This window comes from Miniopterus schreibersii (assembly GCF_964146895.1).
Source record: "Miniopterus schreibersii genome assembly, chromosome: 2".
Classification (NCBI taxonomy): domain Eukaryota; kingdom Metazoa; phylum Chordata; class Mammalia; order Chiroptera; family Miniopteridae; genus Miniopterus; species Miniopterus schreibersii.
The window spans coordinates 118,716,507-118,741,344 of NC_138102.1; the positions used below are offsets into that span (position 1 = coordinate 118,716,507).

The 24,838-nt window shown below is 34.9% G+C and overlaps 1 protein-coding gene across 2 annotated transcripts in view; it reads right to left on the reverse strand.

Annotated features, from left to right (window-relative positions):
• The window catches only part of METTL25 (methyltransferase like 25), a 92,251-nt gene that overhangs the window by 26,854 nt on the left and 40,559 nt on the right, over positions 1-24,838 (reverse strand). For both annotated transcript variants that reach the window (XM_081128394.1, XM_081128395.1), the window contains exons 6-8: positions 10,463-10,557; positions 7,249-7,278; positions 2,230-2,303 (exon numbers count right to left, since the gene is read on the reverse strand). In XM_081128394.1, the coding sequence (XP_080984520.1) occupies positions 2,230-2,303; positions 7,249-7,278; positions 10,463-10,557 (199 nt within the window). The remainder of the gene's footprint in view (positions 1-2,229; positions 2,304-7,248; positions 7,279-10,462; positions 10,558-24,838) is intronic.

The following is a 24,838-nucleotide window of genomic DNA, read 5'->3' on the forward strand; positions in this document are numbered from 1 at the left end:
AAGAATTAAAAAGTACAAATTGGAAATTACAAAACAGTCATGGGTATATAGTCAATAATATTGTAATAAATATGTACGGTGCCAGGTGGGTACTAGACTTATTGGGGGATCACTTTGTAAATTATATAAATAACTATCCACTATGCTGCATACCTGAAATAAATATAATATTGAATGTTAACTGGAATTGAAAAATAAAAAAGGAGAAATAAAATAAATACTTTAATCACAGTTTAAGATGATTCCAAGTAGGGTTCTAGTCCATTTAGGACTGTTTTATTTCTAGTTCACCCTCACTCATACAGTGTGAATCTCCAGAGACCTAACTTAAATATGAGTGGTTTACTTGGCCTACAGGGTCCTCATCCTAGGCAGGCCATGAACTCTTAACTTTTGTCTCACTAGAAATGTTATTCTACTGAAAGCTGTGATGACTTCTCTACCCACTCTGTTGACTGGCAAATAGCTGCTTATTCAAGAACTGACAGATGCCTCTGGGGAAATGCAGCCCTAAAAGCTGAGCTCATTTGTCCTGGTTTCCATCTTCTAGCTATTTGGCCCTATAATTTAAACTTTCTTGATCAGTCTCTGATGTTCTTAAATCAATTCAAAACAAATTTAAATACACTCACACATGTGCACACACACCATACACACACAGGCATGAGCACATATCTCCAGTGTTTTTAGTTTTTCTTACATGGAGGTTTGGTTCTAATTATCTAGCTGGCTATTATTGGAAGTGGGTTTCTATCATTTTCTTTACTTTTTGCCATGTCATCCTACCTAGAATATGAAATACTGCTGTGAGGACACTATATCCTAGGCATCCAGAACCTAATCAGCTGCCTGTCACACAATAAACAACTACTAGGCTAAAAAAAAAATCGCATGTGCAAGTCTCAGCAAGTGGTTAGAATGTGTGGTTTGATGGTGAAAAAAGAACAGAATCAAATATGGTTTTATAATTTCTAAAGGTGGACAATGGTCATACTGTTCCCAGAAATGACAAAAGAAGTCAAGACAGTGGAAAAAAGAGGAATAGAATTGGTTGAAAGTTGACTTTGGTTTTTGATGTGGCTGAATCTGATGTATATGTGAGGTACCTAAAGAGAAGCTGTGCAGATGAAAATGAAATTTAGATTTGAACTTCTAAAAAGAGGTGGAGCCAGATACAAGATTCAAGTTATTTGTTGTAACTGCCAAGAGAAAATATAAAGAATTAAGAGATGAGAGCTGTGTATAAAACATTAGAGAATGCCTAGATACATTTAGGGAATGATTAAGAAGAAAAACCCTTAAAGAAAATAGAAAAGTGTTCTGAATAGGAAAAGAAACTTAGAGGAATGCAGCTTAATGGCAGTCAGTGAGTAAGAGAGTTTGGAGAAAAAACACACACAATTGTTAACATGGCCAAATGTGGGTGAAAGGTCAATGGAGCTCTGGCATGAAAGTCATAACAAATACCATCTATCTTTTGAGTAGTAAAGAAAGGCAGGAATGTGGAAGGTTGGAGGGATTTGAATTTTTAAGTGAGAATAAAGGCTTAGAAAAAATTGATTTTACAGATGATTTTTAACAAATTTATGAATAGATTTGAATAATCTTATTACAATCACATGGCCATAAAAGCCCTAAAATTGTAATTAGGAAGACATTCATAGAACTTGCTAGGATTGTGAAAGTATTTTTGAGTACAGCAGTCATCAAATCAATATTATAGAAAAATTCTCCTACCCTTGCCTTTCTGTATAAGCAAGGCATTGTTTAGAGAAAACAGAAATAACAACAATAAAAACATATGTAGGGCAACTATTCAACCAGTAGAGACCTAAATGGCCAAAATGTTGTTTATGATCAATATCTGTTCTAATTAGTTAAGTGGTTATGCAGTACTAGTTGTAAAACATTTTAAATATAACTCCTGCTCAAATATGCAACAAATTACATATAACATTTCAGTATTTCTAAATTTCTAAAGTACATTTTACATATATTACTTTATCATTACAACAATCTTTCACAACAAAAAGGAATCAGAGCCTCCACTTTAACAATGATTAACCTAGATACAGTTGCTGCACACTTCTTTGTTACTTCCTGAAATTATGCTCAAATTCAAGGCTTTTTTAACCAGTAAAGTGACCCTGAATAAATCCACCTGAAGACTAAAAGTCACTTCATATACAATACAGCATAGTTACTCTTATTAAAATAAAACCCTCATACCATTTGGTGATGCCATAACAATCTTTAATAATATCCTGAAGGACTGCACGGTAGAATAGTGATTCAGTAGGCAGCTGAAAAAAAATGTAGACATATATGAGCACAAGAAACAAATAACAGAAATCAAATCAATGTAAGAGTTGAGACCATAAGTGAATGTTAAAAACCTGACTATTATGAAATCTAAGAGACAATTTTATTTTTCCATTCAAAATTAAAATGTTAGCAAAGAAAAATGAGCTAACATCCCAAGTAAAAGGCTTATCAGTTAAAATAATGTAGAAATAAACTTTCACAACCAGCCAAGTCAGCTCTGTATAAGAGGGCAGTCAGATAGGATATGTCCTAATGGTGGTGGAATAGCAATATTATCCAGGATCAACACCCAGAAAGAGAAGGTACTACCCTAAGTAAGGACACACTAAAAATATGTCTGAGGCATAAAAGATCGTAGCATTGGCTACTGTAGTGTTGAAAAGAAGAGCCTTGGAATGACATAGTATCAGAAGCTGGAGTCTTGACAAGGCCATTTCCTGGGGAAAAAGAGGTGGGAGGTATTCCTGAAGGTGCAAAGGTTTTGCCAAATGAAAGAAAAAATGAAGACAAGGGCCCCAATGAAGCATCAGTTTCACAGAAGCAGAAGGTTAAAAAAAGTACTATACAGTTGACCCTCGAACAACATTGTTAGGGGTGAAGACCTCCGCACTTCAAAAATCTGTGTATAACTTTTTTCTTTTTTAAAAAATGTTTTTATTGATTTCAGAGAGAAGAAGGGAGAGGAGAGAGAGAGAGAGAGAGAGAGAGAGAGAGAGAGAGAGAGAGAGAGAGAGAGAGAGAGAAACATCCATGATGAGAGAATCATTGATTGGCTGCCTCCTGCACACCCCCTGCTGGGGATCAAGCCCGAAACCCGGGCATGTGCCCTGACCGGGAATCAAACTTTGATCTTCTGGATCTTAGGTTGATGCTCAACCGCTGAGCGACGCCGGCCAGGCAGCATATAACTTTTAAGTCCCCCAAAACTTAAGATATCCCTCAGTAACAAGAGGGGTATTTGTCCCAGGAGCCTCTGTGGATACCAAAATCTGTGGATGCTCAAGTCCCCTCTATGAAATGGTATAAATCAATGCATACAATTGGCCCCCCACATCCACTGATTCCCAACAGTGCATAGAAAATAGTGCAGGAAGTTACTGGAGAGAAAAAACACACCCATGTATAAGTAAATGGACCCACAGAGTTCAAACCCATGTTGTTCAACTGTCAATTGTACATAGAGAGAGTACCTGACCATAGCAATGGAAGAGGAACTTTTAAACCAAGAAACTACAAAATCCATCCACATCCCCAAAGACCTGTTAATATTAAGAATACAGGAAAATCAAACTAAAAATGTCAGCAACAATGACCTGCTTCCATGCAAAGTTACTATTGGGGGGGGGGGGGGGGGAAGAAAAATGAGAAAAATGAGCAAGTATGGAGGGAGGTCAACAATATTAAATGCTTTTGAGAAGTCAAATAAGGTAAAATCTAAAAACTGTTCAATGTCTGATAAAGTTTTAAAGATAAGAGTTCAGTGAAATTCACTGAGTTATCTCTTTTGTAACTCCTATGTTCCTTCAAAGCCCCAAATTGCTATTTTCATCTGTTTACAACTGGAATGTTTGGATTCAGATGGAGTTTAGCACAAGATAAATTTTGCCTGTGTGTTCAGGCAGAAAACCTATTCTGTTGTCTCCCTCCCCCATCTAATATCAAGTTTCCACACAGTGAACCACAGATGCTGAGACTAAAAACACCGCAAATTAAGAGTTGAAGGTCAACCATTATTTCTTAGGTCTTCGCCTGATGGTACTACCTTCTTAAGTCACTAAAGAATGTCTGTCTAGTAGGATCTTGATAGAGCATTTTGAACATATATATCTTTTCTGGATGGTGGGAGTGGGAGAGTGATTCTAGTAGGAAATGGTGTTAGGAATACCACAGTCCCCATCTCAACTCCAACAATAACTCACTGAAAGCAGATATGCACACATACTTGAGTGCCCACACTAAAATTTATAACCTTTAAAAGGCACACTTCTTATATAAAATCATTTTCCAAATACAACTCCTTGACTTATGACAAAAAAGTCTGATTTTTCAACTTTCCCAGAACATTTCATATTCTAAACATTCATGCTACAAAACATTTCATTCAAAATTTCCCATCTTTGGATATATTTTCCATTTTTTCATTCTAAGTAATTCATTTCTGCAGCACCCCAAATTTCTACTTTGTCATCTGTCCCTCACTTTCCCCCAAATCCCTTTAGTTCTCTCACAAAAATGCTGAAATCACTTTCCATATATTAATACCTACTCTTACATTGTTCTATTAAAATTCAAGGGATTTTGGGAAATATATTATTAGTATTAGTATTATAAGTGGCTTAAAGAGTTCTTAATTTGATTAGGCATAAGAGAGGGAAACTTTAATTTTATGTGACTTTTATATGAAACTCCTAAAATAGGTAAAGCTTTGCTTTCTCATGCTTTTGAAAATTACATAAATTGTATCAAGATAATTTAGAAATATTATATTTATATTGTTATTAAAAACCGATTATGGAAAAACCACAAAAAAGACCAAGACATGTGTTTTAACAAGAGAACATAAAGAAATGGAACACATAAAAAACTACAAACGGGATAGAATAAATCATCATCCCCCGAGTAAATAAGAGCTTTACAGCTGTTTCCTAAGAGGAAGGGAAGAGAGTAATGAAGTACCTTCAAATGCACATTCCTGGAATAACTAGGACTATCTATCCTGGTAAATACAGATGGGGGTAAGTGGGGAGGGAGTCAACAGTTAAGCAGCCGGGGCCTGACCATTCCAGGAATAAACTGGATGTGGCTCAGAGTTTACTTTCTTTCCTTCGCAAGTGATAAATCAACTTAACACTTTAATGCATGTTAAAATAAGAGGGAGCAGAAAGAGTGCACCATTAAAGTATATATATATATATACTTTTGACATTCATTTTACAGGTCTCATGGAAAGGGCACTAAACTGGAAGTCAGGACTCTACAATTAATTAAGGGAGCTGGAATGCACTATTAAAATTCTGCTGTGTATCATGTTATGTAAGTTTGGTGTAATACCCAACTCGTAAGATTGATTGTAAGCATGAGCAAGTACTTGGGAAATGGAAAATCACCACACAAATGCACTGGGCATTTATGACGAAGGCACTTTCCTCTTCCAGGCTCCTATGGAATGACTAAGTTGATATGCAGGATAGGAGTTAAGAGCTTGGGCTCCAGAGTCAGATTCAAATCTCAGTGTTCACTACTTAACAGTTTCCTCAGATGCATCACAGGATAATGGTAGTACCTATGTCACAGCACTACGTATGCAGTATGCTTCAGATGATGAAGAAAACTGAACAGTGCTTTGTAACCTCTGTGTTAGATTTAACTATTTTCATAATCATAATTATTAATGGCCTATAAGAGTAACAACAGTTGACATTTATTAAGCACTTACCATGTGCTAGACATTGTTTTAAACATTTTACATTTTTCATTCGTTTAATTCTCACAACTCTGAAGGTATTATTGCTGTTCGTTCCCATTATTATTATTATTCATATTTTATAGATAAAAAAAGTAAGCTACGGAGAAATTATGACATGTCCAAGGTCACTAAATGAGTAACTGATGAAGATAAAATGCAAACCCATAATTGGAGACTAAAGCCCAAGCCCAAACAATATGCTCTAATGCCTTTTAAAAAATCAGTTTTTATCAATTTTTAGATGGTGACATTTAAAAACAAAGTTCTTAGTATTGTGCTTGGTCCAGAGTAAGCACTTAGTAAATGATACTTGTTGCTATCATTATTTTAAAATTATTATTTAAAAAATTCAAACTAACATATTAATGATCCTTGAAGAGAAGCAAAAGAGAGGTTTCTAAAATTTAAGTTCAACAAGAAAAATCTTGTGAAAAGTTTAAAATGAACTCTTAAAAATAACTTTAAAAGTTTTTAGCATGGCCCTGCCTGTGTGGCTTAGCAGTTAAGCATCTACCTAGGATCCAGGAGATCGAGGTTTGATTCCCGGGCAGGGCACATGCCCGGTTGCTGGCTCAATCCCCAGGCAGGGGGAGTGCAGGAGGCGGCCAATCAATGATTCTCTCATCATGGATGTTTCTATCTCGCTCTCTCCCCCTCTCCCTGAAATCAATCAAATATATTTATTTAAAAAAAAGTTCCTATGATGTTTCATAAAATCTTAAGGTGGAGGATAAGAAAATTATATGGATATTTTGGGGCCACATTTAACTTCTGTTTCTGTGTGTAATCTATTTGGCTGTTGTAACTAATGCCTAATCAAGTCAATAAAGAAAAAAGTTAAAAATATCCAATTGAAATATGTGTTTTGGCCAGCCGGACATGGTTCAGAGGTGGAGCGTCGAGCTAGGATCCAGGCGACTGGGGTTCGATTCCCGGTCAGGGCACATGTCCGGGTTGCGGGCTCAATAAATGACTCTCTCATCATTGATGTTTCTATCTCTCTCTCTCTCTCCTTTCCTCTCTCTGAAATCAATAAAGATATATTAAAAAAAAAAAAAATAGAAATATGTGTTTTGGATAATAGTTAAAAAATAAGTTGAATGCTCTACCTTGGTTATCTTGCTTAAACTGAACCCATTAAAAGCCTGATAGTCAGCAATAGTAGTCTTTGGAAATATCTGAAGACTGCTTAGTACACTATGAAGATATAAGACATTAGTACAAGAGTATAATGTGGAAGTTTTCCTAAAAGTTCAATTTACTTTTTTTGAAAGTTCACTTATGTTTTAAAGTAAACTTATAGAAAAAATATAAATTTAAATTTGAAGAGGTGACAAAAAGAGGTGATATTTATTAAAACCCATCAGATTTTAAGTTCATCAGCAGGTCAAGTAGGAGGAGCACTTAAGAGAAAACTATCGTGTTCATCAGCTGAATCAGATAAACACTTAACTTACCCCTTGGCCAACTGCAATCCGCTCCAGTGCCTTTAAGGAGAAAAAAAAAAAATAAGACAAAGACTGCTGATATATTTAGTCTTATCATATAAGACTGATAAACACACTGTATAAGGGCTTGTAAAAGTGACATTTAAAAAGATTAATTAAGTGATAACATGTATGTTTATACACTTAAAAGTGTTAATATCATTAAGGAATGTTAACTGGTATACTTATATAATTTAGGGCTGATTTAGAATGTATGTGTGTCATATACACACACACACCCCAACTGTATACACTCCTTGAATTTTAGAAGGCATTAGAAAACAGAAAAGAATGAAATGACATATTCTTGGCTCACTTTTATGGTAGCTAAAACAATCAGATAAATCCAAAGCTATTATTATGCATATACATAGACATTTATATACTACTTTTAGCTGGCTTTCTTTCAATTTTTTATAAACACAGAATGCATCTTTCATTAAACAAAAATGAACAGATTATAGGTGAATGTTTAGTTTAGAAAAGTATGTATGTTTTTGGTCTGCATGGTCCACAAATTCAATTCAAATTCTTATATGATCAAGTGTCAGGTAAAAGAGAAAGTAATACATATTTTTACAATTTTGTATGTAGCTGATTTTAAATTTGTATTTTCTTAAGATCCAAAACATTTTTACAAGAAGTTACTAATATTTCTAAAAAATAGTCTTAACCCAATACATAAAAGATATATATGAAAGATTTGCCATAATTTAAATATGGAATAGAGCCTTCTGAAACTTTCATTTTTTTAGAGACATATATTTCCACACTCGCATAGTTTTATAACTAAATTATATTAAAATATTTTAACTGATATTTTTAAAATTTTAATTAGAAAATATTTCAAACATAAAGTACCCAAAACATAAGGGATCTGCATATACTTCCTATTCAAATTTAAAATACCCATATTTGCTTCAGATCTGTTTCCATAAAGAATACTTTTCAGATATAGCTGAATCATATACTTTTAAAACTGAAGGATAATTTACAAAATAGCTTGTTAAGTGCAATTTTTGCAGATGCACAAGGTTGTTGACGAGGTAAAGTAACATAGCTAGTTAGCAGTTAAGCAGGGACATAAAACTTGCTCCTTGAACTGACTTACTTCTCATGCTTCATAACCATGTAGACTCAGTGGGAAGAAGAGTCCACTGTATGAAAATTTGCTTTACAGAAATTATTTTAGAAAATACGTACTTTTCCCATCGACTTGACCTTCCATTTATAGTACTTATGCTAATTTCAGATTAGATTTTTGTTACGGCTTTTGCTAAAAGGCTGAACTGAATAAAGAAACAAGAGTGTTTAATAATAAGTTATTTGATGTCAATAAAAATATCACATACCACACAATGCTACTTTTGGTATGTGTTGCTGATGAGTTTATTTTAGAAATACAAATGATAAACTTTGATTATATAATAAAAGATAATCACGTAGGTGCTAAGAAGTTTCATACAAACATTAATATTTTTCTTGGCCAATAAATAAAGATAAGAAAACATAGCAAGTATTCAGTTTATACGGACTTAAAATATTTTGCAGTTTTGTTGCTGACAAGAGTGCATTAATTGAATTAAAATTTTGTCTCTGGTTAATACCCTTAACAATTTATCTGAAAGTATCACCAAAAAGGTATTTAAAAAAACACCAAAAAAACTTCCTTAAGCTTTGAATATTTGTGGAACAGATCACTTGTAGAGCAAAAGGCAATAAAACAAGATGCACCAAAAGAAATGTTCCTTACACTTTTCAAGATCACTCCAGCATCAAAAAAAGTCAAGATGGGCAGGAACTGGAATGAAGCTAAGGAGAGGGGCATCCCATTGGATGCAGCGTGGTCTACAAATTCTATATCTTGGAATTTTTCCCCCCAAAACTCTACTTTTGGGTTCTTTAATATCTATGTTTACAGCAAACATTCCTTTTTTGTGTATACAGTATATTCTTTTATCTCTTTTTGGGACATTAATAGTTATCTTCTTTTGGATAGTGTCCATTACTTCTAAGTTGCTTTTTTTCCTATTTGTTTATTGGGTCTATATTCTTTCATGTTAGACTTTCTTAGACAACTAGTGATTCTTAGCTGTCTGTTGATAATTAAAATGGGGTATCACAAACCTTTGTGGAAGCATTGTGCTTATGAGCGAGGACTCTTAATTGTGGGCCTCACCATAAAGGTGAGATCTGTCCTGTTTCATTGTGAAATCCCTGGTGCCAACATCTTGGTCTTTACTCTTAGGATAGTCAGAATCCCTAAATTAAAAGACTATTTCAATTTCTTGCCTGATGGTATAAGCTATAAGCCTGTTTGCCAGCATTCTGGGAACCAAGTCATTCCAGGAACGACCTGTCACTCTAACAAGAGTTAAACAAGTATCATTTACAGATATAATGAAAGGGTAAGACAAATTCACACAGAAGTATTTTAAGAGGACTTGTAAAAGTAAATTATTACTTAAGCATAAATAGATTTCTAAGATAATTCTGGGATACATGACCTAGGACACTGGTACACTGTTTTTTATACTGCAATGTTACTACCATAGATATAATGGCCCTATAATATTAATTCATCTTGGTGTTGAACATTAATCCCATTATTTAATCAACCATATTTTAGATTTCAGATGACAAAAAAATACACTGTTTAACTTGCATCTGTACTTTTGCAAACCATTATAGCACCAAAACAGGGAAGACCACGGGAGAAAGTTTTCTAGGTCTAAGGACACTAACAAATCCGGCAAAATAAAGGTTTTATATAACTAGTTACGTTATATTCCAGTAGCTTAATAATATTTTTCCCATTCTATAAAAATTTAAAATGATCTGCTATAAACACAAACACACCACAGAGCTGTGGAGAGAGCACTGAACTAATTCTCTGTTTAAGACTTGGTAGTTGGTACATTTTATGTAACAATTGAAGTAATTATATGTAAAAAATTAAGTACTGTAATACAAAATTATAGTACAACTATAAATTGTTACCACACTGCATGTAGAGTGGATAATGTTGGAAGGGAAAGTCCTTTTATTCCATAATTTGAAATGCACAAAAGCATCAATGATGATGCTCTGCAAAATTTGGCATTTAATGCATGGTATTAGTAAAAAATAATACATTCTGCAACATCTGGATAAACTTCTTAGTCCAAAAAAAATACAATCATACCAAACAGGCTGACATTCTGGCATTACGACCACAACACCATCTCTCTTCCTTTAAATAGTGGCACATTGGAAATCCCCACTTTTCTTGGGTACATTCTGCAGATGGAGAAAAACATGGATTATTTAAATAAAATTCTTCCTCTTTCAGTTAAAGTAAATAATCTACTGAGAAAGCAAATCAGTCACTGAGAGAGTCAAACAGTAGTTCAACAAGGAAGTGGTAATGTTTAACAGTTCATTCCAGTTTGTTAATTGAAAGCATATTAATGTTATGAAAATGGTATTTTCTCAACAACAGCTGTTGATGTTTAAGTTCCAACAATTTGAAACCAACCAATTCGCCAAAAGTATTTCTGTAAGATTTAGCAAAAGCAGTTTAAAATAGAAATACTTTTCATGTTCAGCATATTGCAGATAAGTAATGAGATACTGAATATTTATTGCTGACCAGACTTTGTAAAAAAATGATTTATCAAATATGACATTTGGCAGTTTATTATAGAACAATGTTATTCACTTCTAACAATGTTGAAACATCAATTTTTTTCAGCCACTGTTCACTTTACAAAAAAAGAACAGCTGTATAGGCCTTTCTTTTTTCATCATATTAAGAGGCTGTAATATTTTCAACTGTGATTCAATTTGGCTCAATTACATTTATGGTTCAAGTAACAATAACAAAAATCAACATTCACTGTTTAATCACATGTATCAGCTGCCCAACTGACATAGAGTTACATATGCAACTTGCTGATGTTTAAACCCCTTATGTGGAACTATTAATTACAGAGTTTTTGAAAAGGAGAAGAAACCAATTTCTATTTTAAATGAAAGCTTGGAAAATAAGAGCTTACCTTTTATCAAAATTGTGACAATTAAAAGAAAATTGTGATAAATAAAATTTTTCTATTAGGTTAAAAAGTAAAATAGAACTAAAAACTTGAAAACAAGAACACTTTAAAAGAAAATACTGAGTTAAGTTCCATTAAATAAACCTTTGTGCTATGAAGGAGCAGATGACTTTAGATTAAAATAGAGAAAGTTTAAATTTCATGGAGATCATAAGCCTGTGAAAATGGTTTCTTTCAGGTATTAAATTAATATTTATAATAGACCCTACTAATAATCAGATGGAAGATATGGACCTCCCAGGAATAGAAATAATGCTACTATTGACACAGAGTTTAATATTGTTAGCACTACTGTAAGTACTTTAAATGTATTAACTAGTCCCCATAGCAATTCTATGAAGCAGGTATAGTGTTATTCTCATGTTTCAGATAGGGAAACCGAGCACAGAAAGGTTAAGTAAATTGCCTGCCTAAGCTGCAAATCTAGCACATGGCACAACTTGAATTTAAATCCAGGCAGTCTGATTTTGGTGGCCATACTCTTAACCACCAAGCTACATAAACAATTTCACTTACAGGTGCACAGGACTCATGGAGCCCTTGAAGCTTATCCAGGTCCTAGGGACTCTGGACCACTTCCTCTGTTTCCAAGATGACTAGAAACAGTGGCTTGAGTTTTACTGAAGGCTTTATGATTTAACTGAGACATGATTACTTCTAAATGAATGGGTTACTATAAGCTTAATTTTCTTCTGAAGAGAAACACCTAGACATTACTGTAAAGGGTAGAGGGTTACAGAGGTGGGCTGTGCTATTTATTCAGGGTGTTTAGGAAAAGTGCTAATCAATAAAACAGCTAGTTCTTCCTCCTCTCCATCTGTTTTCTCCTTGTTCCTTGTCGTAACATAGCACAGAATCTTTAGCTGGTTATTCACCTGCTCAGATTAAAGACTGCAGTTCCCAGACTCCACCAGCCACTAGGATAGCTACAAGACTGCGTTTCAGCAAACTAAATGTGGGAAGAAATGATGTGTGCAAATTCTAGGTCATATGCTCAAAGAGAGGGGGGGCATGCTCTTTCCCCCACACTTTCCACACCCCTTCATCTCTCCTTTGGTCACACTGGCAAGACAACTAGGGCCATGTAAACAAGAGCGGCACAGGGTGGAGCAACAAGACAGAAGGATTCTGGGTTCTCAGAAGACTTTCTGGTACAGAGCTCCCATCTAGCTCTAATCACCTACCTCTGTATAGAAAGAAAAATATCCCTCTGTCGCTGTTACTTTGAGTCTGAGCCATTTCACATCTAAATCTTTATCTTAATTTAATGCTTTCCAAACTTTTTATAGCTCAGCACTCTCGGAATATGGCAAAGTTTTACGTCAAACTGGAATAAACAGAATATGATGATTCTGTTGAGGCAAAACCCAGGGGATGCAGGAAGCCATTATCTCAGGAACACCCACAAGGCATTCATAGTACACTAGGTGAATAGATCTGTCCTAATTATACAGAAGGCTTCATCAAGGATATGATAATTGAGCAGAGACTTAAATGAGGAAACAAGCCATTAGATTAGGCAAAGATTTAATGGAAGAAAACAAAACAAAACAAAACACCAAAGAAACAAACCAGGCTTCCAACAGGATATAGTTAATCCTCAAAAACAGAATACCAGATTATCTTATAATTTAAAATGATAACTAACTAGCAATTTCCCAACTTGTAATATCCCAGCCAAATACCTAAAAAAAACTAACTTGTAATACTGGGAAAGAGGAGATGAAAGTCAACTTATTGCAAAAATGTTGAGAGAATTCCACTTAAAAAACACACAACGGCTCTAGCTGGTTTTGCTCAGTAGTTAGAGCATCACCTGAAGGACTGAAGGATCTTGGGTTCAACTCTAGCCAAGGGCACGGCATGTACCTTGGTTGCAGGCTCGATCCCTGGCCCTGGGATCGTGCGGGAAGCAACCAACCTATGTCTCTCTCTTACACTAATGTTTCTCTCTCTCTCTCTCTCTCTCCCTTCCACTCTCTCTGAAAAGCAATGGAAAAAATATCCTTGGGTGAGGGTTAAAAAAACACACACACAAAAAACCAAAAACCAAAAACACACACACAATGAATTTGTAAGGAAAGATATAATTAGTGTACCATCACTGCTCTGCAATTCACCTTATGCTGCCAGGAAAATAGCACGTCTACTTGCTTGAAAAAGGCAGGAAGACCCTACCTTAGTAATAATCTAAAGAAAATTTTGACTGAAAAAAATTACTACTTAACACTGGATTGAAAGTGCAACAGTATTTCTGGAAAATATATACCACTGAAAGGGGTATATTACTTTCAGGGGGAAAAAATCTAATATAAGAAATCCACCACACCCAAGTTACTCCCAAATTCTTGTCCCACAGAAACTGTGAGAAATAATAAATTATGTGGCTTTAAGTTGTTCAATTTTGGGGTGATTTCTCAAATAGCATTAGATGATACACAATCTAGAGGGAGCAATGAGGAGGCTAATTACATCATACAAGGGAGGTGAGACAGAAAAATCCACTGCTTGAGGTGTATGGGAAGTGTGCTTCCTTAGGAAAGAGCTTTTGATTAGAAAGAAAATGAAGGAAATTTCTGAGAAGAGGTTACAGAATATACACAATTTTGGTAATGACCGACTGAATTCTGGAGGATTTTAGAGTCTGAGGAGAGGTGGAAGACTGTCACAGCAAAGGACATAACGGTACATTCCATTAGAAGTACCCTCTGGATGCTGACTCGTATGGACTGTATCAACTGATTCCTATGCCACCTAGTTGTTGACTGATTTTGACCATTGGCGAGTCCAGGCAGGAGCCTGGAGACAGAAAAGACGGAGGTCGGAATATTTATGCCCTGGCTGCCTCGCTGAGAGGTAGTCTCCCACTGAGCAAAGGTCACCTCTGAAGCCGGACAATCATGAAGTCATTCTTTAAGGTTCCAGTTACTTCTTCCTCCCCTCATTCCTTTGAACACAGGAGTGGTAAGCCCTCAATTTCTACACTATTTCCCATGATTCCCTTTTGCCCGTACCGTTGTAAACAATCCATTTGTAAATAAACTTCAAATTATCCTAATTGATGTGTACCATCTGCTTACTACTTAACTCCCTGACTGATTCCCATTTCTCTTAGAGTAAAAGACTTGTCATACCCTACACAGCTTTACATAATCGGTACCCTCCCCGCAAAGCCGTTACCTCTCTGACCTCCTCTCCTCTCCTGCGATGCTCCATCACCTCCACGCTGGCTTCTTGCTATTCCTCACACACACCAGATCGTCCTCTTTTGTGGAATGATTTCCCCCCAGCTATCCACCTGGTAACTCAATTATGTTTTTCAAGTCTTTGATGACAGCTCACCATTTAATGAGGCTACCCCTGACTCTCTATTTACTTACTTGTTTATTGTTTATTGCCTGTGCCCCCTGCCACACACACACTCTTGCCCTGGTCTCCACTAGAATGTAATGTAAACTCCCTGCACACAAGGATTTTTGTTTCTTTCATTCACTGACATTATCTCAAACTCAATATATATTTGCTGAATGAATGAATGAATGAATGAACCTCTACTATTGTAGAAAAAAGATAGGTGCTAAAATAGGTGACAATGGGTATAGATGTCTATAAAACAAGTAGCTTAACCTCAAGAATTACTTGTCATAGCAAACCAGCAAAACTTATATCCAATACTCTCATGGCAATTTCACATTTAATTTTTAACTCTGCACCCCTTCTCCCCGCAAGCTTTTCTTCGTTAGCATGGCTATGCTATGTTGTTAGCCTATTTGTTAGCACTGCTTGGTAGAAGCTTTGATCAATACGTGTTTTTATTATTTTAACTGGCCACCTTATTTACCAGCTTTGTGTCATCTTGGGAAAGTTACTCTCTGTACACCTCAGTTTCCCTATCTGAAGAGAGAAAAATTACTGTAACAGTTTTGAGTATTAAATTTAAGAATCCAGTTAATGGCTTAAAACAGTGCTAAGTACATAAACACTTGAATAATGTTATAATGACTGTGATTCTAAAAAATTAGTTAATATTTACTTCTACTTCTGCACTACCCAGTTATTTCTCTATGTGCTATACATTACCTGGTACTTAGGAGGATATGAAAAAATGTTTACTTAATGAATAGAGAATGACTGAACTAATACAATCTGATTTTGGCTTCCCACTCTTTAGAATGCCATCTCTAAAGTCAGCAAAAATAATCAATCTTGGTTATCATTTTATTTGACCAATCTGAAAGTCTCATAGTATTGAAATTCTCTGTTAACACTTGTTTCTCTTTTGGTCTTGATAACAGGCTCTTCTTTTCAAAGGCTCTTTCTTCCACCTACCCTTCAAATGTTAGTGTACTCAATATTACATTATGGCAAGTGTTCTGTTTCCACTCTTCAAGTTCTTTTTTGGGCAATTAACATCTACTCCATTAAATTTAATCCCTACATATCTCCAGTATCAACTTCTTTCTGGATTTCTAGGTAAGAATTTTAAACTGTTTGCTAAACATTTCCAAAATTAAGTATATGCAAAACCAAACTCATTTTCTGAACCCACAAATCTGATCTTTCCCAAGTAATATATTATATAATCAAAGAAGCTAAAACCTTGCCATTTTCTTTAGCCCTCATTGCCCCTCCCTCTACCCATTTCCCCACCACTGGTCATCAAGTCAGTTGGTTTATCTTTGAAGAGTCCTGGTAAATTGTTGTCTCCTACAATTCTTATCTAACGTATCCTTGCTTTGGAATTTGATAGCTGCTTCCTGACTAGTCTCCCTGTCTCCTATCTCACTCCATGTTCAATTTAATTTCTAATGACCAAAAAATACTACTTTTCAAAAAAGTAGATGAATTTATGCAACCCTTTTGCATTAAATAAACACACAAAAGATATTTTTATGGAACAAAGTATATTTTGCCTCCCACTGAATAATATTCTAAGATCTCAGCATACCATTCACAGCTCTCACAATCTGGCCCTAATTTTTCTTTCCAGCTATGTTTCATTTTTAAGGAAAATTTATTATTTATTCTTACTATTTATTTTTCATATTTTCACCCCCACTCCCACCTTACTCTCTGTCATATAGCCATATGGACTTGCCTTACTCAGAACATACAACATAGTTTCAGCCTCTCTGCCTTTTCTCCACAAAGTTCTCAAAATGTCTTTCCCTATCTCATTCATCTTTCTAAATGAAGACCAAATGCCACCTTTTTTAGAAAGCTTTCCTTCATGGAAAATTACACTCTCTTCTAGTTTTAATAACATTTGGTTTAGATATTCATCATTCATTACTTCTTTCATTCATTTTTTTCAATAATTCATGTTCTTAGCTGATTAAGATCTATGGGACCATGAATGTATCACTCTTAGACATACATAAAAGTTCTGTGTAATTCCTTCTGAATTCCTCACTAGATCACGAGCTCCCTAAGAGGGTAGAGAGTACCTCACTTATCTTATACTTCTAGTTTCATTATATAATCAATATATTAGTATTTCACTTATTCTTTGGTTAAAAGTACAGCTATGTAATCTCAAGGGACTATGTAAAGTATTTTATATATATGAAAATAAAAAACTAAACTAAACAGCCCGGCTGGGCGTGGCTCAGCGGTTGAGCGTCGACCTAGGATCCAGGCAATCGGGGTTTGATTCCCGGTCAGGGCACATGCCCGGGTTGCAGGCTAGGCAGCCGATCAATGACTCTCTCATCATTGATGTTTCTATCTCTCTCTCTCCCTCTCCCTTCCTCTCTCTGAAATCAATAAAAATATATTTTTTAAAAACACAAAAAAACAAAACAAAACAAAACACCCAGTTTAAAATGTATACATTACTTTAATAGAGTAATGTCTGTATTAAAACACGGTTTCATAATGCAATTAGTCTAGATACTACTGTCTTGCTATTTTCACATATGGCTATAAGAATAGCAAAGTCCGGTGCTGAGAGAAAACACTGTGTTGGCCTGACAAACACTGCGATAGCAGCTTCCCTATGGTGCTTCACACTCTGCTTGACAAGTTTCCTCTGCTTACTCTTATAGACTACGTATAATCTTTTTATCAAGATGCTAGTCTTGGCCTGGAACATCTGAAACATTATGTCAATGAGACAGTCTTGACATTAATATTATAAATAATGTTGTTTCCTATGAAAATTTTGCTCACTGTACCAGCCTGATGGTAAAAAAAATTTAGACAACTTGCTTAAAATTTGTTCACCATGGGAAAATAATGTGAGAACACATATTTACAGCAAACTGTTTTTCAAGACCGTTTTCTCTAAAGGATATAAATCCAAATTTGTATATAAAACTAGTAAACTGTAAATTAGTTTTTTAATCCTATTTCAAAAAATGAGCAGAGGACATGAAGAGACATTTCTCCAAAGAAAACATACAGATGGCCAACAGACATATGAAAAGATGCTCAACATCACTAAGCACCAGGGAAATGCAAATCAAAACCATAATGAGATACCTCCTCACACCAGTCAGAATGGCTATTATCAAAAGTCAACAAATAACATGTGTTGGCAAGGATGGGAGAAAAGGGAATCTTTATGCACTGTTGGTGGGACTACAAACTTTTGCAGCCACTATGGAGAACAGTATGGAAATTCCTCAAAAAACAAAAATAGATATAACATAGGATCAGCAATTGCACTTCTGAATTTTTATCTGAAGAAAATGAACACTAATTTGAATAGATTTATGCACCCCTATGTTCATTGCGGCATTATTTACAATTGCCAACATATGGAATCAACTCAGATGTCTATTGATAGAGGAATGGATAAAGAAGATACAGTATACATATATAATAAAATATTCCTCAGCAATAAAAAAGAATGAAATCTTGCCATTTGTGACAACATGGATGGACCGAGAGGATATTATGCTAAATGAAATAAGTCAGAGAAAGACAAACACCATATGGTTTCACTTACATGTGGAATCTAAAAAAAACAAAGCAAATGAACAAAACCAACCTAGACTTACATAAACAAAAATTAAACAATGGCTGCTAGAGGGGAGGGGACTGTGAGTGTAGGGGGGAGAGGTGACAAAAAGGGTGAAGGGTAATATAGTCAATAATATTGTGACAAGTTTGCACGGTGACAGATGATTACTAGACTTAGTGTGGTGATCACATTTTAAGGTATATAAATGTCAAATCACTATATATATACCTGAAACTAATATAATATTGCATAGCAACCATACTTAAATAAAAAATAAGTAAATTAATTAATTTTTTAAAAAGTCTGCTTGATATTCATTTCATAGTCAACTTTCTGGTAAGAATTTCTATCGGCTTTGATTTTATATCACTTTATATTTGAAGCATACACTACTTTACTACTTCTTTTAAATGGCTATGTTAATTTTCTATTTTAGATTTAATTACATTCTTGACTTCTTTTATGTATCATAAGCACAGGGAGAACTTTTTTAATGCTGAATAAACATAAGAACCAGTTTATATTAGTCACAAAAAATAAGGAGGTGCAAATTAAAGAAAGGGGAAAATGTATTAAAACTCTATTTCTAACTATTTCTAGGAAGCAAGAAGATACCCTATGATATAAGTAAAATCAGTGCCAATACTCTAGAAAACATACAACTGACTGAAGATCAGATACAGCTGTCTGTGTGAGGTAATTGTGCAAAGACTGCCAAGGACATTTCTGAGACATAAGCCTAGTTGAATGGTGAGAAGTAAAATTATATTGTAACAAAAGCTAATAAACAGCTGAATTTACAAGGCTGACAGTAGAGTCTACTTATCTGCTCTAAGATTACAACATCAATGCCTTCTCCTCAAGCTGAGATAGCTTGTGAAAGTCTCAGATTGAATTACAGAACAAACTAATAAACTGTTAATATTAAAAATTAAGTAAATGAAAACTTAAATATGCATTTACTATGGATTATTATTACATAATTTTACTTCTTAAAAACTAAGCATATAAAACTTGGGGAAAACAAAATTTATGGCCATTATTACACTGACATAGATTTAAAAGAATGATTTTCAAAAACTTCACAATATCATTCAAATGCAGAATCACAACAGGAAGCAGAGTATCTTTTAATGCAAACCTAATATAATTAAGAAAAAAAGATACTAAAACTGAACCTAAATGTCATAATAAATATAGGTGAGGCTCAGCTGAAGTAAAAGGCATGTTTCTACATTCAAGTCACAGAATCATATTATTAGTCATAACAGACCTCCAAGATCATTTAATTAAACCCCTTTCTTTTCACTAACTTACAGATGATTCACAAAGATTAACTGATGTAGAAAAGGCATGTTTCTACATTCAAGTCACAGAATCATATTATTAGTCATAACAGACCTCCAAGATCATTTAATTAAACCCCTTTCTTTTCACTAACTTACAGATGATTCACAAAGATTAACTGATTTATCCAAGGCTATAGCACTGCAGAGACAGAAGTAAAATTTTAGTCAAAGGTCTCCTCTTCTCTGTGGTGTTCTTAAGACTCCACTGGGCATTTAGGTATCACTCTCTCTACCCTTCCAAAAGTAACTTATTTATATAGCACCTGTCACACTATATTACAACCATCTTGTTATCTGTCTTCCCACTGGGTTGTAAATTTCTTTAAATCATTTTGTCTAGAAATCCCTGGTATCTAGCAAAGTGGGCAGTTGGTAGGTTCACAGTATCTTGAGTGTCTCCCAAATTTCAGCATATTCTATGTTCAATAAATGTTTGTTGATAGTCCCAATGTCTAAAATTGTTAGTAAATCAGCTATTCTATTCTCACAATTTCAGAGTCTTCATTTTTTATTCTATTAGTATTATTTTTTAATCCTCACCCAAGGATATAAATTTTTCCACTGATTTTCAGAGAGAGAGAGAAACATTGATGTGAGAGAGACACATCAACTGGCTGCCTCCCGCCCTCAAACCTGCAACCCAAGTATGTGCCCTTGACCGGGAATTGAACCCACAACCCTTATGGACCACAGGTCAACACTCTAACCACTGAGCCAAACTGGCAAGGGCCAGAGTGTTCATTTTAATTTTTAATTTCAGATTGGTTTTAAATTAGCAGGAGCTGCTAAGGAGTTTCCAGGCCCTGATATCCAGATTCTGTATCAAATATGAATGATTTATAGAAAGGCTAAAGGAAAGTTCACTAAAAAGAATTAATTTCAAATATAATCAATCATTTACAATGCATTTGGTTTTCTTTGCTTTCTTTTAGTCAAATAATTATTTTGAAATATAATTATAATTTATTGTTACTTTTTTATTTTCTCAAAGTTTAGGCTACAATTCTTAGAAAAAATTTCAAGTAATGAACAGGTGATGTAGTAGGCATCATAATATATATAAATGAAGAAAATATTTTCTCTTCCAACTCTAAAGCTTATGAATCTGAAAAACTCCTGTGATAATCAATTCAGAAATTGAAGTTCTTTTGTGAAAAATTGGACTGAAAAAAACAAACTTAGAAAGACATAAATATTCTTTTATATTTGTCAAAACAAAACAACTCATTCTTTTAACAAATATATATTCAGCATCTGTTACATACCAGACACTGTTTGGGACACTTAACAAATAAAGCAATTTATAGCTTAAATGAGCATGTTCACTTAACTTATAACAAACATAAATTTATATTTATTTTAACTATGGGCTACAGTCAATGGTGTGATGAAGCTGGCTGTGTGGCTTCAGAAAAAGCTGATTGTGCCATCTCATCTCAGTGCATTCAGTGACATCAGGTTGGTAGCTTGAAATTGGCTAAGCTGGGTGCATTTACACCATGGAAATCAGGAAATGCTGATTTTAGGGCTTTTATTCTGGGACAGAGCCAACCATTAAACATTTACCATCACACCACTGGCTATCATCCATTAATGGGTCATGAAATCAATTTAGTGGACTGTGACCTATATTTTATAAAATTTAATAGAAAGGAATAAAAACATCGGCATGCACTGTGTTGTAAGAGCCAGTATGTTTCAAAGAACAAATAACCAAAAAAAATTAAAAAAAGAGTAAGTACTTTTTGTAAAATTTCAGTACCAGTTTTATCTATTTATCTCTTTATATACATACATAGTGATGTAAAATGTATTTCTTAATGGGGATCTGAGTTTTTAAAAATGTGAAACTATTACTATATTCAAGAGAACAAATATAATTTTCTTCTACAAGCAACCTTCTGTCAATTGTGTTTTGTGGCTAAAGATTACCTGCTTGGGAGAGAATTAAAACTTCATAGTTAATAGGTGAATATTTGGAAGCTTTTGGTTTCTTCTCAAGAAATAACAAAGAAAGGACGTATAATTTATGGTTAGAAAGGAATGTGAGTTTGTGTAGATTAAAAGTTAAATAAGACCTCTGTCTCACCAGGATAGTGTGCTTTCATCATTCTGCTCCAGTCGCCTCTGGAATGTAAACCTTCTCTAACCTTCTGTTTCTTATCTTTGCTAAGAAGGGCAAAGCCAGCCCAATACCCTGAGAATTCCCAAACTACCTATGTCAACATAATTATTTCATCTCAAGATGTCTTATCAAATACCTTTGTTCTTTAGTTTTAACCAGCGCTGAATCAGTTTTTTCATAATTTACAATTTTGTGTTATTTCTTTATTGAGTATTTGCTATATATCACATATTATGGTGAATATCGAGCATTCAGAGAAAAATTTTAAAGATGCTCAGAGTCTATTGTGAGAGATAAATACTAAACCAGCCTTGATTAAATAGTGTGGTAGGTACCAAAGCAAGAAAACATATAAAAAAATCATCCTTTTTGGAGAGTATTCTTATGTTATTCTTCTCAACTCCCAAAATCAGGACATAAAAGTGAGAGAAGACAGAAGAAAAGAGGAAGAAAGGAAGAGGAGTGACTGGTGAAAAGAAAAAAAAAGGATGCTTTGCAGATGTTGTTACTAAGCTATTGAACAGTGAGACAGTTGTTCTTAATACCTGTCTTGTTTGCCTGCCTCACCATGGAGGCTGAAAAATTCAAATAGTCACTTTTCCAGACTCCCTTGCAGCTAGGAGTTATACCATGAACCATGTCCAGACAATGAGACATGAGACAATTCTGCTATGAAATATCTTGACAGAATTTTATTTTCTCTCCTTGACAAGAGAAGAGAATGACTGAGGAGGAAGCCTCTAATACATTCCCACTTCTCAGGAAGACACGATGCTAATAACTGCAGCAGTCACCTTTTAGCCATGAGAGGGAAGTCCATATGTGAACCCAGTGTGTGCTGATGTCACCAAGTCAGTGAACCAATCCCGGAACTGCTACCTTCTAACTCTTGGTTATGTGAGGAAATTAATGAATTTATTGTTTATGCAACTGTTAGATAAATTTGCTAGTATTTACAGTTAAAAGTATTAAAACCCAGGTTCTGGTTTAGATACTAAGTATGGTTAACCACTATTTTCTTTCTTTCCAAGATGTGGCTCTTCAGAAGTCAAATGCCTCCTACATTATATGCAGAATTTACCCTGAAACTTTTGCAATCTCCTTTCCCTCGAGGACCATGTGGGCCACACAAATAGAAAATGAATACAAAAAAAGAAGTTAATTGTAAGTTGCAGGTTATAAAAGCAAAAAAAGGGATACATTAAAGCAGGATATAGCTATTAAAATCATGCCAGTTTAATAAAATCTTAACCCTAGTAAACAAAAGACCTGATATCTACATAAAAAGTTAGTTTATAGAATGTGGGAGAAGCCACATTTATCTTATGAGTATATAAATTTATTGAATCTTAACACAAAATAGAGTCCTTTAAGGATAGGGCTGCCCTAAAGACAAAAGATGAGTACTTCCATATGTGTTAGGACACTCAGAAACACCTTACCCTTAACATATTCCAGAGAAAAAAAATACTGCCAGGTCACTTTATTCACCTGTGAACAAGTTATAGGGTACAAAATTGAAGCTGGGGAGCAGAGATTAGGAAATTGTCTTCACCCAGTGTTAGTGAGGATTTCCCAATCCCAAAACTGTTTCAGTCTCTGCAAAAGTCAGTGTCCCTACCCAGGTCCTAAATTCAAATTAACCAAGCTTTTCCATATTTAAAGAGCACTATTCTTAAAAACTGGTGAGGGTTAGAATTAGTCCTCTGTTTCATGTTTAGCCTCTATTCTGTATCCAGGAAGAACTAGCATTTGTGTATGCCCAAGGTGCAGCTTCCTCTACTCACTTCATTTTACTCACAGAGTCTGCTATGCTTTGGTCTCAGATTTTGGTTTAGATTCTAGTCCTCTGATAAGACTGGAACCCATTCCAGAATGCTAACACAGTGGACTGTAACACTGACGTCTTAAAAATTAAAAAATCTCCACAGGAGGCTGGATGTTAAGAGTGTGACTAATGCCAGACTGACTGGGCTAAAATGCTAACTCCTTCACTTATTAACTGTGTGACCTTAGGCAGGTTAGTTAACCTCTCTGTGATTCGGTCTTCTCATGTGAACATAGACAAAATAAAAACAGTACTACTTTATAGGGGTAGCATGAAGAATGAAGGAGATAATAAAAGTAAAGTATTTGGAATAGTGCTTCATTCATAGTAAGTGCTCATTATAAGATTAACATTTATGTCTGGTGGGCATGGTTCAGCAGTTGAGCATCAACCTAGGATCCAGGAGATCTAGGTTTGATTCCCAGTCAGGGCACAGGCCCAGGATGTGGGCTCGATCCCCAGTTAGGGGCGTGCAGGAGGCAGCCGATCAATAACTCTCATTATTGATATTTCTATCTCTCTCCCCCTTTCCTTTCCTCTCTCTGAAATAAAAAATATTCAAAAAAAAAAAAAGGATTAACATTTATTAACTGACATGGGTAGTTTTGCACCTGGTCAGAAACTCTTTCTGTATGTGCTTCAAATTTCCAATAAGACCTCTTTGATAATAGATGCCAACTCATATCTGACTGGTGTTTACCTTTTGAATACCAGTGTAAGCAGGTGGCTAACTTCTTTGGGGCAAATACTTCTGTTAGGTTAGTTCCCCAAAGCCTTGGTCCCATGATTTCTGGTTTACTTTCCTTTCTCCTCTGCTCCACTGTTAGGGTCCCAGTGAATCTCATGGTTGAGAATCACAAGCCCTGACAATGTCTGCTTTTGGGTCATATTACTGTTCTACTCAAAAGTTCTCATTTCCATGGACTTTTCATATGAGGGCTTTATGCACTGTATTTTCAAATACTGCCTGTATTTTCCACCTTATATTGCATTTCTCTACTTCCTATGAGTTAGGCTACTTCCTAACTAGAGTATTCATCCATCTTTAATAAGTGATCTGCCACTCCTTAACCCGCCATGTTCCGTATACTTAGAAGGCTCCTCTCCACATTTTTGCCTATTTAAATCTTACCCTACAAAGTTTAATTTGAAAGTTACTACTTTCATAAAGCCTTTCTTGATCTCCTAACAGGAAAT